General features: G+C 54.2%; 1 protein-coding gene across 2 annotated transcripts in view; it reads right to left on the bottom strand.

Moving 5' to 3' along the window:
• Positions 1 to 183: 183 nt before the first annotated feature.
• The window catches only part of LOC130264745 (receptor-type tyrosine-protein phosphatase kappa-like), a 28977-nt gene continuing 10348 nt past the window's right edge, over positions 184 to 18812 (bottom strand). Inside the window, exons 6-31 of one of the 2 annotated variants that reach the window (XM_056513205.1) lie at positions 17185 to 17436; positions 13990 to 14241; positions 13125 to 13415; positions 12625 to 12722; positions 12008 to 12215; positions 11764 to 11875; positions 11403 to 11637; positions 11129 to 11168; positions 10488 to 10593; positions 10255 to 10322; positions 9811 to 9953; positions 9583 to 9670; positions 8931 to 9001; positions 8493 to 8529; positions 7652 to 7749; positions 7364 to 7480; positions 6164 to 6321; positions 5951 to 6086; positions 4532 to 4681; positions 4267 to 4366; positions 3699 to 3778; positions 3154 to 3288; positions 2597 to 2722; positions 1883 to 2040; positions 1473 to 1608; positions 184 to 987 (exon numbers count right to left, since the gene is read on the bottom strand). In XM_056513205.1, coding sequence (XP_056369180.1) covers positions 913 to 987; positions 1473 to 1608; positions 1883 to 2040; positions 2597 to 2722; positions 3154 to 3288; positions 3699 to 3778; positions 4267 to 4366; positions 4532 to 4681; positions 5951 to 6086; positions 6164 to 6321; positions 7364 to 7480; positions 7652 to 7749; positions 8493 to 8529; positions 8931 to 9001; positions 9583 to 9670; positions 9811 to 9953; positions 10255 to 10322; positions 10488 to 10593; positions 11129 to 11168; positions 11403 to 11637; positions 11764 to 11875; positions 12008 to 12215; positions 12625 to 12722; positions 13125 to 13415; positions 13990 to 14241; positions 17185 to 17436 — 3470 coding nt within the window. In that variant the 3' untranslated portion in view covers positions 184 to 912. The remainder of the gene's footprint in view (positions 988 to 1472; positions 1609 to 1882; positions 2041 to 2596; positions 2723 to 3153; positions 3289 to 3698; positions 3779 to 4266; positions 4367 to 4531; positions 4682 to 5950; positions 6087 to 6163; positions 6322 to 7363; positions 7481 to 7651; positions 7750 to 8492; positions 8530 to 8930; positions 9002 to 9582; positions 9671 to 9810; positions 9954 to 10254; positions 10323 to 10487; positions 10594 to 11128; positions 11169 to 11402; positions 11638 to 11763; positions 11876 to 12007; positions 12216 to 12624; positions 12723 to 13124; positions 13416 to 13989; positions 14242 to 17184; positions 17437 to 18812) is intronic. The other variant, XM_056513206.1, reaches the window with a different exon arrangement.

Here is an 18812-nt window from a genome sequence, read left to right as displayed (position 1 = left end):
CTGCACAGCTCTAATGTGAGTTTGGAGCAGATGTGTGGTGGGAATCCATCAAGAGTGATGGCCCTTAACACACATTTTGGACAAGAGTGTGTGTTCTGTGCCCATGCTGTGGTATCTCTGTGCTTTCAGCTCCTTGTGGCCCCTGTGCCACGTCAAACTTGGAAGAAAAGCAAAGATCAGAGGTCACCACCACCATGGCTTTATTGATGAGACACAAGACAGAGAGCCATGGGGTCACTCCTGGTTCTGAAGTTTCCTGTGTTTGGGCAGCAGAGGCAGAACCTTTCTCTGTGGTGCTGCTTGAAGCACATCCAGGATGTTCACTCTGAGCCACTATAACCTGGGATTGCCATGGTGCAGCCAGACAGCTGATGAGAGAGCCTCTATGGAGCTGGTAGGGCAGAGGAATTTGGAGCAGCACCAGGAAGATGCAGCCCCCAGGAAGATATTGGGTGGGGTTTGAAGGACCAGTTTAGCTCTACAGGACCATGTGTTTGAGATTTGCCTGACCAAACCCAATATAGATGTTGGAGCTCCCCCACTTTCCTTGGGGCTACTTGAGGGGACAAGGGAACCTGGATGGGACAGCTGTTCTCTTCATCCTTGGTAAGGAAGGATAGGTGGAGTCCTGGTGCTTCTGCTCTGGTCTGCATACTCAGGCTGTGATTCCAGATAAGTTCCTGCACAAATGCTAGGAAGAGGGTCCGGTTCCCATTTCAAAACCTGGCCAAAATTTGGAGACAGTCCAGCCTGTGTTCTCCAGCCACAGAGGACCCTTGGGGTGGATTTTTAGGGGAGTGAAGCATCTTGGGGTCACGCACATCCCTTTGTTTCCTCTTGCTTCCACTGTTACTGATGAAGGGCTGTTTGGGGAGTTGAAATCCCTTCCAGAGTTACGTTGTGGTGATGTCCCTACTTGAAATTCCCATAGGTTTCAAATGAATTCAAGTAACTGAGGGCTAGCTCATAACAAAGCCCATACTGTTCCTGTGGATAAAAGAATGCACATGAGACACCTGTGGACCAACACCTGCAGTGGCACATCAGCATTGGTCTCCAAAACTGCCTGACACAGAGCATGTTAGACACAGGTACAGTACACGCTCTCCCACCCAGCTGGAGTTCACCTTCCCCTGCTGAGGAATCCAGGCATGTGCTCCAGGAGCTGGATGGCTGGATTACACCAGCACTGGAGTCAGTCGGTTTTGGCAGGAGAGCCAACCTCCAAAGTGTACAAAGTGTTGAGCAAACAGAAGGAGCAGAATGGTGCCCATTCAGTGCTGCAGGATTGCTACTGCCACTAAGGGGTGGGTACATCCCAGCAGTAGAAAATGGGGTTTTCAAAGATCTCATCTGCTCCTGGCCTCAGAATGATCTGAGCACAGAGGAGCTAGGGAAGCTCCTGGGACAATCCCAGAAATGGCTCTTGTTTTGGTGTTGCCATCTCAGCTGGGTTTGAAGTCAGCACCTACCACATCTTTAATGAACTGTCTCCGCCGTCTCTTCAGCATCCTCACAGCCTGGGATACATCCACCATGCCCTCACTTTGGATCTGCTCGCACAGGAACCCAGCAGCACAGAAGATCCCACTCCGGCTGGCTCCGTCCCTGGGGAGGAGGCCAAGGGGAGCTTTGTTTGCTCTGGGATCAGGTGGCAGGCCTGAGCCTCAGAGGTGTCCCCCTAGACCCCCACACTCTCAGGATGATTGTGGCCACAGAACCCACACTCAAGCAGCCTCCACAGGGAAGCTTTCCTCCCTTAATGTGGCTCAATTCATATCCATACATCCACCCAAGATGGAACTGTGACCAACTTCCCTGACACAGCCTGAGCTGTGTCCAGCTGTGTGCTATGGCTGCTCCTCCAGGCGACATCACTCACCAGCAGGTGACAAGGATATGTCCATCTTGGCTCTGCCGATGGTGTGTCTCCACCTTCCCCAGCAAGCTGATGATGGTGTCAGGGTGTGGGGGAAGACGCTGCTGCATGGGCCAGTCTGTCAGTTGATGTAACTGGATTTCCACTGCAGATTTCTTGGGCTAGTGGGGAAGACAGACAGTGGGCTGGGCAGAGCAGAGACCCGTTGGCTTCAAGGAGGGAGGGGGAGGGACAGTGCATGCCAGTTCTGGCTCAGCCATGCACGCTGGATCAAGGAAACAGCTCTCCAATTTGACATGTCACTCCAGAGTTTGCTCTTCTCCCCCAAGTGCTCTGCACCCAGCAGATGGACAGAGCATAAGAGAAGAGCTGAGCACCAGGTGCAGCTCAGACCAGTCCTGTGTCCAGCTGCCTCAACAGTTCCCGCCCATGAAGCACTTGAGATGCACAAACTCTATCCACAGCTGCTGCCCTCCAGTTGGAAAGGCACACAAAAAACATCTCTGAGTTCTATCTCTGCCTGCAGCCTCATTTTCTTGGGATTAGCCTCTCTCCCAAGGCAAAAGACTCTGCTCTGGCCAGTGCCCTGCCAGGACCCCACCAGATCCCTCTGCCATCTCTAGCTGTGACTTTGACCCCAAATTAAAGCCTATTGACTCCCAGCCCTTGCAGAGGTTGTTCTCAAAGGAGTTTGCCATGTCTGAGCAAAGGGCCCACCTGCTGCCTGTTGCTGAGGACAAGTGTCCATGTTGTGAAGCCAGCCCCAGGCTCCTCTGAGATCAGCTGCACGTGGAAACGGCCGTAGTCATCTTCGCCCTGGGTGGGCCAGAACTGCACGTATGTCTGGGGGAGGGGAAAGGTGCATGATCACACACGGACCCACCTGCACGCAGGGCAGGGCTCAGCACCTCACATGGGTTGGCTCCCACCAGCCCATCGCCCATAAACCACGTACACATGGCCTTGCCAGGCACTTGCTGGGCACCAACCCAGTGCTGCAGCCAGAAAATAACACTCCATCAGAGAGGACACCGGGGTAGGGGCAAACCAAACCTGAGGGATGCTCACTTGAGTGAGACCAAGGCCAACCCACTGCTGTGGCTCTGTGGTGCAGGGACTGTCCCCAGGGCTCTCCCAGGGGGAGCCCCACAAGCTCGCAGGAGGTCCTGGGGCAAGCAGGGCTCTCTTGGTAAAAGACATGCAGGGGCAAAGGCAGAAATCACACAGCCCCTCAGGGAATCAGGAGAGGGGAGAGCTGTGCTCGGGCTGCTAACCTTGTCCAGCTCCTGGAGTTGATTGAGCGCAACTACCGACGTGCAGCTGTAATCCCAGACCAGAGCCCAGAAATCCACCAGCGTGGTGGGGAAAGGCAGCTGGGTGATGATGATTCTCTCCTCCTCGGTGTACGTCTGCAAAACACACGCATCCGTGTGTCGGGGGAGAGCGCCACGATCCCCGAGAGCCCTTCCCACCGCGGGCACGGCTCCCTGCCGCCCTGCTGAGATGGAGACGGCACGGCCCAGCCCAGCCCTGCTCAGAGCAGCTCAGTTTGTGCCCCGCTGCCCCAGGCTCATCACCCCGGGCTGGGCTCCCCGCGGGCTGTGTCGGGCACACGCTGCTGCGCTGCCGCCACGGGCAGGGCTCTCCGATGGCGATCGCGGGGGCCATCTCCTGGCAGCAGGGCCAGCAGGCTCTGTGCAGGAGCCCGGGGGCTGGGACACCTCAGCCCGGGCCGGGTGCCCTGCCTGGCCTCGAGCAGGGGGCTCAGGAGCGTCCCCGCTGCCCCGAGCCGCTCCCGCTCCGGCGGCCGGAGCCTTACGCTGGCGAACACGGCGTTGATGTAAGCGGGAGAGCCGTCTGCGTTCACCGAGGACATCAGGATGGGCCGGCAGGAATCCGCTGCGGGGGCAAGGAGCAGAGACAGGGAAACATGGGGCATTCTCTCCCTGCAACAGCGACAGTCAACATAGCTCCCTGCAGCATGGGCTGGAGAGGATTGAATGGGCAGGCACCAGCATGTCCGTGGCTGTGGCAGCTCAGGGCACCCTGATGTGGGATGTCCAAAACCCCGTGGTTGGGAGCACAGCAGATACACCCTTACATCCTTACATCCTTACATCCTTACAGCTCCCTGATGTGCCTCATCCGAGCTTCTCCACTGGGATATCCTTATCCCAGGTGTACCTCATGTATCTCCAGTAGGTTCAAAGGAATCAGCCTGATCTGTGTTTATTATCTACCAACCAGAAAACAATGGCTGGGCTTTGAGCAGAACCTGTCAGTGTCATGTGCTGGGGAGGAATGCAGCAGTAAAGCATCGTTGCCCCCGTGCTGCTGTCAGGCACTGGCTTTTAGAGCAAGAGGCTGCCCAGCCCTGCCAGCGTTACCTGGCAGGATCCCTGGCTTGCGGTTCTTGGGTTGGTTGCTGGGTTTCTCTGCTTCTCTGCACGGCAGCAGCTGGAACAACTCAGAAAATCTCTGCAGGGCCTGCAGAGAAGATTCATCCCAGTCAGTCCTGCCTGTCAGCACCTCACCTCCTTGAGCCTCTCCAGAGAAATGACTCCCCCATCTCCATCCTCCCGCTGGGGAGGGGAGCAGGGAGAGGGTTGGCACCACAGATGAGCCCTCAGAGCACCAGTCTCCTGGTGGTACCTTGAACTCCTTCTCTAGGACTCTGGTGTGGCCTGTGGTCTCATCCTCTCGAAGGGAGTGCACAAGGGTGGTGATGCTCTCCACTGGGACCCCGGTGTTGCCGCAGAGCAAGCCTTCGAGGAGCGCCTCGTACAGGAAGCTGTACTGCTCCTGTGTGAGAACATGGGTCAGCTGCACAGTCTGGAGCCTGTCCAGGAGGATCCCTGCAACTCCAGTCACCAGCTGTCATCAAACTGTGCCAGAAGTGGGTCAGGTTCATCCTTCACCTTCCTGCTATGGATCCCTGAGGATCCCAGACACTTCTCACTGCAGGCAGCCCTGCTTTGGGACACAGCCAGCAACTCCAGAAACCCAGACAAGATCATCTTCCTGAGGTTTAATGCTCCCTCTCAGACCAGAGTCCTGCTCTGGGGAAGGCTGCCCAGAAAACCTCTAGACTAATTAGACCTCGTACAAGCAGCTGGTTTGTTCAGCCCAACCTAGTTTCCTGCAAAGGAACCCAGCACTGAGCAGATCATGGGGACACAGTCCCTAGGCCAGGACACTGCTGCCCCCAGGAGATGCCAGGAGGGCAGACATCCTGAAAGCCTCAGGGACAGGTAGATTCTCATTCATTATCCTTGCCTACAAGACAGCCCTTCTGTATCAGGGTGACCAAGGCATACAAATGCTGCTGATACCTCAGAGAGTGTTAGGAAAATGCAGATTCCAACTAGGTTTGGAGACAGCATTGAAAAAAGATCCTTCAGTCTCCATCACCAGGTAGTCCTAGTCCCTGTGGCTAGATCATGAACAGCATGGCTAATGAGGCTTTGCATGCCACATGTCCCTGGGAAGGGTGGCTGTTGAGAGCAAAGGGTTAAAAGGAGAAGAACGGCTTTTCATTTAGAAGGACCATGGTGGATTCTGTCAAGGGGTTTTAAAACTGGGAATACCGAGGGCTGGAAAATGACAGTGTGAGAAATCCTATGTATTTTGTCTAAACAGCCTACTGCTGTTCATCCTCTGTCTGCTTTGGGGAGTAGAATCTGTGTAGAGAGAGCATAGGCATTTTCAGACCTGGGGGGAATTGTCATGGACATGGTTTAGCACTTGTATTGGGGGAGATCAAAGACCAGGGACCATAAAAACACAGAGGAGATCACAGCCCAGCTGTGCACACGAGCACAGACCTTTGTTAAATGGGTGACAAGAGCAGACCCACTGTCCCCCACGATGGACTGAGCCTGATGGTGCTGGTGCTCCCACTTATGTGTTACCTGCTGGGATCCTCCAGCTAGCAAGGCAATGAAATAAATTTACTCTTGGCATTTCAGCCCTGGTTTTGTGGGTGTTCTGGCCACCTGCCTGTGTCGACTCCCACAGGTGGGAATTGGATCTGCAGCCCGAGGTGTGGAGGGAGCAAATATCTCTCCTCACCTTGGTCTGCACCATGCTGACCCGCTGCTCCCGCAGCTGCTGCACGCAGTGAAACACATCCACCTTCCCCTCGGCCTTGCCCATCTTCAAGAGGAAGTCCAGGGCGATGAAGGTACCCGTGCGCCCAATCCCGGCGCTGAGGACACAGGGAGCTGCGGGTCAGTGCTGCCCCTGCTGGCTCTGCCCCAGCACCCAAACAGCCCCAGCTGCCACCTGCAGTGCACCAGCACGGGTCCAGCAGGTGCTTCCAGCAGCCTCTTGTTCACCGCCTCCACCAAGCACAGCAGCTGCGACGCGTTTCTTGGCACCCCGTGGTCCGGCCACAGCAGGTAGTGAAACTGCTCCACTGCTCTTGGCAGAGCACAGCCTGCCTGTAAAAAGGGAGATGGAAGCAACCAGAAAACTTGTGTGAAGTGGCTGCTTGCCAGCAAGGTGGGAGCAGAGGAGAAAACCACTTCAGAGGGGCAGCAGCACAGAGTGCTCCCTCCAGCACCCACACCAGAAGGACTGCACCACTGTAGCTCCTCAGACAGTAAAGGGCAGATTCATCCATCACACAGCAACACAATTAATTTTGTTCTCTGCTTCTCCGTGCTGTGAGCAGTGAACACAAAGCAGTGAACACAAGCTCTGCTTGTGCCCCATAGGAAAATGATAAAAACCACAGCTTAGGGTATTTTCAGAAAAGTAAGGCCGTTACTACACTAATATGAATGTAGTCACTTGTTACCATCCCATTGTGATTTTCCCTAAATATCACACTCACTTGGCATGAACTAATGCTACATCTTGCCATCAGGTGCTCTTAGAGCTCTCTGTTTCAGCTACATATTGCTCTGGGCAAGAGAAGAAAGGAGGGAAATATGCATAACTGCATTTTCTTTATATCGTTCCTGTTTTCCCTTCTTGCAGCTCCCTCAGTTTCTGCCCTTTATCTGAGGTGTAAATTCAGCAGGACCACACATTTTTGGAATTACTTTATGTAGGCTATCTTAAACCATAAACTACCTGTCCAGATTTAGGTCTATGTGTGACCAAGGACCATCAGTGTGGACCTTCTGCAGATTGATTCAGGTGACAGGCAGGCACCTATCCCATTCTCCTGGAGGTGCAGAAATTCCATTTTATACCCTTTATCTGCAACCTCTCAAGAATCTACAATATTCCCATCAGTCCAGACTCATCTAGGGTGAACACTGAAGCTTACTGACTGCCTTTGCTTGGCACAGAAACCTGGAACTCATGCCCTGGCATGGATTCCATTTATAGCAACATGCTAACACATTCTTGTGCTGGAGACCAGGCAGGGCTCCCCACATGAATCCATGTCAGGGTCCATGTCTGGCAGCTCCCACCAGCAGCTTGAACAAAAACACATCCTGCATTCCCACCTCAGCTCTATGCCAGGCTTACCTTCTGCAGGCAGAAGATGCGTTTGACAAGGCCCGTGGTGGTCCAGGTGTTGTTGAGTGTCACGGTGAAGTCGCCGTAGACCTGCTCCTGCTCTGGCCAATACTGCTCACACTTGATCTGTCAACAGCAGTGAGACCTCTGGGCACAGGCAAACTCACAAGGAGAGCAGTGCAGGGGTGCAGAGCTGCTCCCTGCCCCCACTGACGGCTCCACTGGGAGCACAGCAGGTGTGGGAGCCTGGGCTCTGGTAATGCCCAAGCTGAGCATGGGCTGAGAGGTTTTCTCTACCTTGTTCTGCTCCACTAAGCCTGTCAGCATCACAATGACTGAGGTCTTCTCCTGCCAGACCATGTGCCAGAAATCCACCACTGTCCCAGCCAAAGGGCCTGGGCAAGGAAGGAAGAGGAGAGCCCTATGCCAGTGTCCAAGCCATGGGGCTGTGTTCCCAGGCACAATTTGGACAATCCCAGGTTTTCCTCTGCCCAGACACAGGGGCACAGCCAGGGGACATCATCCCTGACAGGGGTGCTGACCACATCAGCTTCATCACCATGTTAGAAATTAGGACAAGGAGAAGGGAGAGAAGATGAGCCCAGGACATGTCAGGGATTCACTGCTGCTTTAGGGGATCCCACATGCAGACCCTTGAGATCACTGTGAGCTGCTCCCATGTTTGAGACACTATTGTCTAGAGAGCATTTCTGCAGCTCTGCAGGGAGCCAAGACCTCCTCCTGGGATGCTGCACAGAGCAGGCAAACCCATCCAGGCTTTGCACGATTGGAAGAAGACTGTATCCAAGTGCACTGGGTGCAGACATGCAGGATTTGCAGGATTGTGCCTGTCATTCCAGCTGCCAAAGGGAACAAACTTGGCTTGAGAAGGAGCATTATGAGTCCATGGCCTCATACTGGGCAGTGCAGACACCAGCTCCAGCTGCTGCCGAGCTACCACTGAGACCTTCCATGCCCTGCAGCAGCTGTAACAACTATTCAGGACAGAGACCCTGGAGATACAGGGATTTTGAGTGAGCCATTCACAGCTCCCTTGCTGCTATCCCAGTTCCCCATTTCTCAGATTGCTCAGGGCAGTGAATGGCATCTCCTGAGGATGAGGTTTGGGAGCACCTACCTTGAGCTGCAATGAAGAAGCGAGGACTTCTGTAGGTCTGAGGGAAGAAATTAAAACAGCTCAGATCACATGAGTTCCCTGTTTAACAGGGAATGAAATAAAGGATCAATCCTCCAGGCACCAAAGCCCAAAATTCTCAGCACAGTGTGTCCCACAGCCCCTCTCCTGGCCAGCACAGACAGTGGGTAGCCAGGAGCTGCATCTCAGTTCCTATCCCATCACATGGGTCCCTTTTTGCTAGAGATGAGAGCTGCACACAAATCCAGAGTACTCCAGGCAGCTCAGAGAGGATTCAGGGGAAGTGACATCCCAAGACCTGCCATCTTAAGGGCAAAAAGTGCCAGACCTCAGGGCCCCCATGTGAGCAGGATTGTCCTCACCCAGCGCAGACAGGCACCTCTCCTGTCCTTCCCAGGGTGACAATTCCTCACTACCTACATCCACATAACTGGCATTGATGTAGTCATTCCCGGTGTCAGAGGGCTGCAGCACCACACGGCAGTGATCATCTGAAAGAGAGGGAGGTAGACTGATGCTTTAGGGCGGCAACAAAGAGACTGATTAAGGGGGAAGGTTAATTTATTAAAGTCTGTGATTGGCTGTCATCTCCTCAGCAGCACCCCAGGCCTCAGGACATGCTCAGGTTAAAGAACAGCTGATGAGACAAGGGGTAACATGGCACAGCAGGAAATGCAATGGAGTTTTAGGGAAGATTATGAAATAGCCAAATGCACACACCATGTGGGACCCAGAAGAGCTTTAAAGTTTGAAAGAAATTGGGTCACCCCTTCCACTTTCCGACAAATACCTTCCTCTGGATGGGACATGACAGTGTTCAGCAATGACTACATCAGGAACAGGAATATGATGATTAAATTTGCAGGAGGATTTGAAGAGCAGAACAAATATGCTCCAACAGGATAGAAAAGAGTGGGGGCAGAAATCCCTCTGGGTTTCAGTGGCCATGGAGGATGAGAGGAGTAGCTCAGTATTTCTGAAGTGCTGGAGGGGCACCTACACCAGCCCAGCATCCTGTGCTAGCCCAGCCAGCTCCAAAAGCCTGAGCCAACCCCTGGAGATCTCTGCTTACATGGGATGATGCTCTTGTAGCGGTTCTTGTTTTGATTACATAGCTCCTTCCCAGCATTGCAGGGGTGCAACAAAGTGGAGGACAATGACTGCAGAGGAACAAAACAAAACAAAGCACTCAGCATTGGAATATATTCTGGGGCTGGTCAAGGCTAAGTGCATCACATACCCTGGGAAGGGGTGAGGGGTGGGCAGTGCAGCCAGGTGGGAAAGCAAAGCTAAACCAGACCTGATATTCTCTAAGAAGCCCAGCACCATGCCTGTTGACTGATTCATCTTCTGCCTGCTCTGCCTCTATTTCTTCCCTCTTAAACATCTTCAGAGCCTCCAGCAGTTCCTCCACTGGGATCAGTGTGTTTGGCTTGCGTACATCTGCAGAGACCACAAGGACAGGACTTCAGCATCCAACTGGTGCTAAGCTAGCCAGCCCTGGAACTCTGCAGCTGGGACAGAGATAGCATTGCACCAGCCAGGACTTCTCCAAACCTTAGATTTTCCCTCCCCACACAGGTCCCTTCTCCTGGAGAAGTCCCTTTCCCTGGGCCAGCCAACTCTGATCACCTTGTTCCTGCAAGGAACTTGTGGAACCTGCAATCATCCTGTGATCAATGCCTGTGCTTTTAACAGACAGCCTGTCTAGACAAGGCACACAGGGCCCTTGCTCATACTTCACCTTTTTGACATCCTCTCAGGGGTATAGTGCTGTTGTTCTCCGAGGCTTTTGAACTGTTGTGCTTTAGCCTGCAAAACAGCAAGTCAGGTGCACAGACCATCAGAACAGAGAGACAAAGAAATTGTTGCCCATCTAACCACTCTACCTAATCTTCGGCTCCACTTGGACACACCCTGCCACTGCAAGGTGCTGAATTTCTCACAGAAACCAGGAGAGGTGAGGCACATACTGACCTGAAGACCACAAAAAACAGCACAATTCCCAGTGCCAGGAATGCAACAGTCAGTGCTACTGCCATAACCACCAGCTTCCTGTCCAGTAGAGATGATGGCTCCTGCCCTGCAAGCAGGATAGCCCAGGCTCAGGCTCCTGCACAGCCTGAACTGAGCATTGGGACATCCACAGGGACATGGAGAGAATGACAACTTCCCTTGTCTTCCACCGCAGGCTTTGCATTAGAGAAAAGTTAAGGTGAGGCAGAAGAAGCAGGTGCTTTATTGGTGTGATACCCTCCATTGTGGACCCTTGTGCTCCTGAATGCCCCAGGCACTGCCAGAGTTTGGTTAGGTATCTGCATCTAGGGGTGGCACATACACCAGCAGACTACTGGGACTAGAACTAAATATTTAGTGCTGGCAAGGATGTGTGAATGTCCAGAGGCAACTGGGTCACACTTGCCCTAGTGTCCTGAGGATGTCCAAAGCCCATCTACCATAGATAACCTCAAGATCTAGACAACTTCTGAGAAGACCAAACTACTGCAGTACTCCACTACATCCGCCCAGGGCCAGCTGATTTCCAGAGCAGCTGCCAGGCTGGCAAAAGGGAACATGCTGGAGAGAGGCTTGGGCACCATGAGCAAGGAGACACTCACCAAGAGAGAAGCTGTAGCAGACACAGGTGAACTTCTCTGCCTGTTGGAGGAGACAGGAGGGAGAGCTCAGCCCACTCGTGCAGCACCACCCAGCTGGAGGCAAAGGTCCCCAGGCAGGGCCAGCGAGTGAGCCGGCTGTGGCCCAGGAGGCCAGGGACAGCACCCTGGCCAGGCACGGCAGAGCAGGGTGCCCTGAGAGGCAGCCCAGAGGCAGCAGGGGCGCAGCTCCGGCCGGCAGCAGCCCCGGAGAGCAGGAGCAGCAGCCCGGCCGTACCTGCGGCGAGCGGCGGGCGAGGCGCAGCAGGGCCGTGTAGCCGCAGCCCGGGCGGAGCGCAGCGTTGTGCTCGCCCTGCCCGCGGCTGCCGTCGCCCAGCACGAAGTCCGTGGGGGCGCTGAGGTTGAGAACAGCGGCCACGTAGACGCTGGCGTTGAGGAGCTGCGGCTGCCCCGAGCACATGCCCTCGATCACCGAGCCGTTGTGCGTCGGGGCCACGAGCAGCTGGTGCTCCCTGCGGGGCCCAAAGTCAGCGGGACAGGGGGCAGGGGACAGGGGGCGGTGGAAGGGAGGCGTCTGCAGCCAGCGCCGGGCTGGGGAGAGCCGTCCCGGGGCTGCAGAGCCGCGGGGCTGCGCTCACCTGGCTGCTCCGGAGCCGCGGGCGATGGGGCTCAGGGCGAGCACGGCCGTGCCTTGCCATGGGGCGATGTCGCGGGCGCTGCGGCAGCTGATGCCCTGGGGCCCCGGGGTGTCTGCAGGGGAACAGCCGGGCAGTGAGCACGGGCGGGGCTGGGCCAGGAGCAAGGGCAGCCTCGGGCAAGGCAGGCTGCGAGCACGGCTCGTGTGTGCCCACGCTCCCGGGACAGCCGCGCAGCAAAGCTTACCGGAGCTGCTGCTGCTGCTGCTGCTGCTGTGGAACTCCTTGGCCAGCGCAGCCCCGGCTCCGGCAGCCGTCAGTCCCTGGATGGTCACGGCGTAGCTGCTGCCAGGGCTGTGCTCCGGCAGCCGCAGCTCAGTGACGGAGCCATTGAGCCGCAGCCGCTCCGTCTCCAGCACGCTGCTGTCCGCTGCGTTCCTGGCTGTGATGCTCAGCTGCGGACAGGAGGCACAGCTGGAATGCAGCAGCTCCCAGGTGCCCGCTGGGAAGGTGCCCGCAGCTGGCAGCGACCCTGCCCGCCTGCCCTGCCCTGTGCCTGCCCGGCTGAGGAAGGAATTTGGAGCCAACACTCGGGATGTGCGAGCAGAAGCCTGTGTGAGCAAAGGGCTGAGCCTCTGAGAAGGGAAGAGGGAGGCTGTTTATTTCAAGGGTGTAGATACATGTACTAAGCCTGAAGACAGGTCTTGCAGTATCACAGGCACTGTGGTGACATTCTTCACAAGAGGACCCCTGAGCTTCTCCTTTCTCCTGCAGGTCATCCCAGCTGTCCCTTTCCCACCCTTCCCAGTGTGCCTGCACAGAGCTCCAGGCAAGGGCAGAGGGTCTGCCCTGGTCCCTTGGTACCTGGTATCCGATGATCTCCCCGTTGCAGGAGGGCAGCGAGTTCCACCTGAGAGAGCCCCTGTCAGGATCCAGCCACAGTTGCTCCGGTTTGTCCGGCACTGGAAGCACAAACAGTGGGGTCACACACAGGGCCATGAGCAGGGACTGAGGCCAGAGAAGGGTGCAGGCAGCTCCTGGCCATGGACAGGCTGCAGGATAGGGATCCCTAGGAAGGCTTTGACTCCTGCCAAGGCTGCATGTGCTGCAGCAGTGGGAAGCACAGCACTGTGCTGTGGAGTGGAGTGGGACAATGGGAATGGGGCGTGCCCTGCTCGGGGCTCTCCCAGCCCCTTCCCCACAGCTCCACAGGACCCAAGCAGCTCTGATCCCAGGCACATCAGTGCAGGGAGCAAATGGTCAGGCTGAGCTGACAGGTGAGGGGAACATCTATTCTCCAGCTGGTACACAGCTGGGACACAGTTCTGCACTGCTCCTTGTCTCTGACATTTCTGTGCACCTACCTGTTTGCTCTGTCATGAACAACCATGAGAAAAGGGTTGTGTTGGGGGGCAAGTCGATGGTGACACGGTACTCAGTGAAGGGCTGCAAAGGGGAGCAGGTGAATGTTCCCTCCTGGCCATGTAACATCTGCTCTCCTTTCACCTCCTTAGCCTCACAGGGAGGGGAGGAAGGCGCTGCCAGCCGGCACATGGCCCTCATGCCCTGGCAGGCATCAGGGAACCTGCAGGTCCACTTCAGTTTGATGCTGCTGCTGGAAACCTCTGAGTTGTTGGGGTCAACCTTGAGGATTTCTGTGAAGGAGAGATTGCCAGAGGGTCACTTCATTCCCTTCCCACTTCAGCCATGCAAGGATGCTGCAGGCAGACAACTTTGCTCATCACCCATCCTGGTGGGAGGGAAAGTGAGGGACTGAAGGTGCTCACTGCAGCTCTCTCAAACGGGAGCAGGAGGAGTTTGGGACCATGGTGCACGAGGAATCTGAATGTGAACCATTGGGTGAATTTCCCCAGTGACACAACCACACCTGTTCAGTCAAATATCAGGAGATTTTGGGGAGAACAGAGGGAAGCCAGGAGAGTGTGTCCCAGCTGGGCTACATCACAGCTCCCAGGGAGCAGCAAAGGGATCCTGCCTCCCTCAAACCCTCTGAGCTGTGTGGCTGCACTCATCCTTTGGTGCCATGGCAGAGCACAGCAGGACACATTTCATCCTGGCCTGGAAGCAGGAACTGCTGCCACAGCCTTCATGCTCACAGCACTGTGCCCAAGGAAAAACCCTGATTTTCCCATGCTGTGTCCCCTCAGAGATGTTCTCAGGATCCATCCCCCCTGCAAATGGTTATCATGCTGCTGATCCCTCCCTTACCAATGCACTTCACACTGGACTGAATGGGGACCCAGGCACCTCTGGAGTTTCTTGCATGCCAAACTTCTTTTTCTACAGAATATGGTATCACATCATCATCATAGTCCTGCAGTCCACTCTGGCATTTGATTTCAGTGTAGGTTGGCTGGTGACCTTCAGGGCAGCTCAGGTTCACTTTCTCCTCCTTCTCATAGTTCTCCTGGTCTGGTACCAGTTGCAGTCTGGAGTCCCATGGGGGCCTTTGGCACCCTTCTGTGAGAGGTGAAAGAGGCTGTTAGATGGGCTGGGAGGTGGTGGGATGAGATATGGGTGAGTGGTGGGAGGAAATGCCCAGCAGCCCATCCAGCCAATGAAGGGAGAGGGAAGGTGACACATCCATCTGCTGGGATGTGAACTCAGGGCAAGGCTTTCCTTATAGGGAAGGGCTTTCCTTATGCATGGAAATTGTGAAGGAACACTCCTCCATGAGCCTGCACCATTCACACTTGTGTCCAGGGGCACCATATTCCCTTCTCCAAAGGCCAGGGATGCTCCCAGGACAATCACCCCTGCAGCAGGAGATGCCCTCCAACCTCTCATTCAGTCCTGTCACCCAGCCCAGCTCAGGTGGCACTTGCTGGGCCATGGCACCACCACTCCTGCTGGCAGCATGTCCCTGCAGCTGTGGCTCATCCCTCCCACAGGCATCAGCCACGCCCCTGTGGCACCTCTGGGCTCCCTGGTGTCACTCACTCAGTGCCTTGGCTGCTCTCCTCCTGCCCCACACTGCTGGGCAGCAGGACAGGGCTGAGCAGTGCCTCCTCCACTCACATCTCCTGCTCTGCCAATGCCCCTGCCCCTTTCTCCTGACACAGCCCTTCCTTATTCTTGTCACCTCCTGTCCCATGGTGACTTTGTCTTTTTGAATTATATTTTCATTTGTCTGTTTAGCACAGAAATAATTGTGTACCATTAAGGCTGGCTTTGATAGTGAAGGGTGAAGGGTGTTGGACCAGGAAATAAGAGGAGTGTAATTTCTGAGGCTATTGTTTTGAAAACACAACGATAGAAGTTTCATTGCTTCATTTCCTGGACTGTGTTTCCATGGTGGACAGCGGGAGAGAAGTCTCTCTTGCTTTTTGTTAGTTTTTGACTAACTGATGCAGAGAAGTTCCCCAGAAAGTTGTGGTTTTTTTTTTTTTTTTTTTTTTTTTTCCCCTGGAATTATTTGAACCTGCTCTGGACTGGGGACCTGGGGGAAGCACCAGGAGCTCACACCTGTGGCCAGCGGTGCTTGGCCTTGGCATTGTCCAGCGCCGGGGGGACTGATAACAGACTGAGCCAAGCTACCACCACAGCAGAGAGACTTCCTGAATTTGTCATCACTGCAGAGACTGAGAGGGTTCATAGTTCAGTATTGGTTTTTTGTGCTGGGCAGTGCTTTGCCTGTTGAATAAACAGGTTGCTTCCACTTCTCTCTGAGGAAATTTCTTCCCAAACCGGTTGGGAGAGGCACCACTCGGGTTTGCTTCCTGGGAGGTTGGGGGGGTGGGGGGAAACCTTTGGAAGTTTTCTCCTGGATTTTCCCTAAAACAGGAAACCTCCTCACCAAATTCACTGTGATAAATTTGATTAGTGCTAACTAAATTGTAACTAATTAGCAAAATTCTATTTATATTAATAGAAAATAATTGTTGCAAAGCAAAAAAGGAAAAGGAAATGGTTAAACAAAGCAGATAGAATCCTCCAAATGTGGGAGTAGAAGGATATAGTAGTAGTAGGATGTAAGCTTGATAAGCAGCATCTAGAAATAAAAAAATTCAACCTTGGAATGGGCCAAATTGAGGTGATTCCAGGCACTGGACACTTGGATAAGGATTTAGTGTGGGAACATATGCCTAGTTACATAAGCCTAAGCTTAGTACACTTGTACAACCTGCAAGGTTACACAGTGGACTCGAGGAAGACACAGAGCCTTCATTGGAAATAAAGAGCCCTGAAAGGATGAGAAACCCCTAACTACTAGTGGAGCACGTGCAACACAACATAGTGACATAGATTTTAGAAATAGAAACTAGGAGGACCGTTCCAGAAAATTCTATATTAATATGTATTAGCATACAGTATATAAGTGAGATTTTTAGCTTGACTCTTTGCTATGTGAGGAGGAGAGGGTCCCTCTCCATACACTGGTCAGCTTTAGTTATGTTTTATATGAGCCTCATATACACTAAAATACTCATTGCCAAATTTTGTATGTATTTAAATATATGAATCAAATATACTTCAACTCTATTCATTTATGTACAATTGCTGCTATTAAAAATTGCTGCAAAATTTATCCTTGGTGTTTGATAAATAGGGCAAATAGAATATCATTCTTAACATTCACCATTCTCCAGGCTCAGGAGGCAGTGACTGAGTAGCTGGTCCCAGCAGTTTGTCCAATGCTGCAGGGGGAGGCTTTGTGGCAATGATTCCTACAGAGAAGGATACTGGCTTCTGGAAGGAGCCCTTGCCTCTTCAAGCCTCTGCAAGAAGCTCTGTGAGGCCTGAAGGGGTTTAAAATGCAATCTTCCTTCTCTCAAAGGGGCACACAAGGAATCTCACAAAGTGCAGATCACCTTTGCCACAAAGGGAAATAAATGCTTGGCTCTCAAACAGCCCTGCTGGCAGGGGACCAGTGACACCCAGCTGAGCACCACAACCAGCAGCTTTGTCCCCCTGGCACCCCAGCCTGGTGGGAGGGAAAGTGAGGGACTGAAGGTGCTCACTGCAGCTCTCTCAAAGGGGAGCAGGAGGAGTTTGGGATCATGGTGCACGAGGAATCTGAATGTGAACCATTGGGTAAATTTCCCCAGTGACACAACCACACCTGTTCAGTCAAATATCAGGAAATTTTGGGGAGAACAGAGGGAAGCCAGGAGAGTGTGTCCCAGCTGGGCTACATCACAGCTCCCAGGGAGCAGCAAAGGGATCCTGCCTCCCTCAAACCCTCTGAGCTGTGTGGCTGCACTCATCCTTTGGTGCCATGGCAGAGCACAGCAGGACACATTTCATCCTGGCCTGGAAGCAGGAACTGCTGCCACAGCCTTCATGCTCACAGCACTGTGCCCAAGGAAAAGCCCTGATCTTGCCATGCTGTGTCCCCTCAGAGATGTTCTCAGGATCCATCCCCCCTGCAAAGGGTTATCGTGCTGCTGATCCCTCCCTTACCAATGCACTTCACACTGGACTGAATGGGGACCCAGGCACCTCTGGAGTCTCTTGCATGCCAAACTTCTTTTTCTACAGAATATGGTATCACATCATCATCATAGTCCTGCAGTCCACTCTGGCATTTGATTTCAGTGTAGGTTGGCTGGAGATCTCCAGGGCAGCTCAGGTTCACTTCCTCCTCCTTCTCATAGTTCTCCTGGTCTGGTACCAGTTGCAGTCTGGAGTCCCATGGAGGCCTTTGGCACCCTTCTGTGAGAGGTGAAAGAGGCTGTTAGATGGGCTGGGAGGTGGTGGGATGAGATATGGGTGAGTGGTGGGAGGAAATGCCCAGCAGCCCATCCAGCCAATGAAGGGAGAGGGAAGGTGACACATCCATCTGCTGGGATGTGAACTCAGGGCAAGGCTTTCCTTATAGGGAAGGGCTTTCCTTATGCATGGAAATTGTGAAGGAACACTCCTCCATGAGCCTGCACCATTCACACTTGTGTCCAGGGGCACCATATTCCCTTCTCCAAAGGCCAGGGATGCTCCCAGGACAATCACCCCTGCAGCAGGAGATGCCCTCCAACCTCTCATTCAGTCCTGTCACCCAGCCCAGCTCAGGTGGCACTTGCTGGGCCATGGCACCACCACTCCTGCTGGCAGCATGTCCCTGCAGTTGTGGCTCATCCCTCCCACAGGCATCAGCCACGCCCCTGTGGCACCTCTGGGCTCCCTGGTGTCACTCACTCAGTGCCTTGGCTGCTCTCCTCCTGCCCCACACTGCTGGGCAGCAGGACAGGGCTGAGCAGTGCCTCCTCCACTCACATCTCCTGCTCTGCCAATGCCCCTGCCCCTGTCTCCTGACACAGCCCTTCCTTCTCTCATCACCTCCTCACCAAATTCACCATTCTCCAGGCTCAGGAGGCAGTGACTGAGTGGCTGGTCCCAGCAGTTTGTCCAATGCTGCAGGGGGAGGCTTTGTGGCAATGATTCCTACAGAGAAGGATACTGGCTTCTGGAAGGAGCCCTTGCCTCTTCAAGCCTCTGCAAGAAGCTCTGTGAGGCCTGAAGGGCTTTAAAATGCAATCTTCCTACTCTCAAAGGGGCACACAAGGAATCTCACAAAGTGCAGATCACCTTTGCCACAAAGGGAAGCAAATGCTGGTGACAAGCCACTTGTGCTCAGGCTTGGCTCTCAAACAGCCCTGCTGGCAGGGGACCAGTGACACCCAGCTGAGCACCACAACCAGCAGCTTTGTCCCCCTGGCACCCCAGCCTGGTGGGAGGGAAAGTGAGGGACTGAAGGTGCTCACTGCAGCTCTCTCAAAGGGGAGCAGGAGGAGTTTGGGATCATGGTGCACGAGGAATGTGAACCATTGGGTAAATTTCCCCAGTGACACAACCACACCTGTTCAGTCAAATATCAGGAAATTTTGGGGAGAACAGAGGGAAGCCAGGAGAGTGTGTCCCAGCTGGGCTACATCACAGCTCCCAGGGAGCAGCAAAGGGATCCTGCCTCCCTCAAACCCTCTGAGCTGTGTGGCTGCACTCATCGTTTGGTGCCATGGCAGAGCACAGCAGGACACATTTCATCCTGGCCTGGAAGCAGGAACTGCTGCCACAGCCTTCATGCTCACAGCACT

The sequence above is a fragment of the Oenanthe melanoleuca genome, chromosome Z, assembly GCF_029582105.1.
Source record: "Oenanthe melanoleuca isolate GR-GAL-2019-014 chromosome Z, OMel1.0, whole genome shotgun sequence".
Taxonomy (NCBI): Eukaryota; Metazoa; Chordata; class Aves; order Passeriformes; family Muscicapidae; genus Oenanthe; species Oenanthe melanoleuca.
The sequence above is the reverse complement of the archived record's forward strand: the minus strand, read 5'-3'. Positions and strand labels throughout refer to the sequence as shown.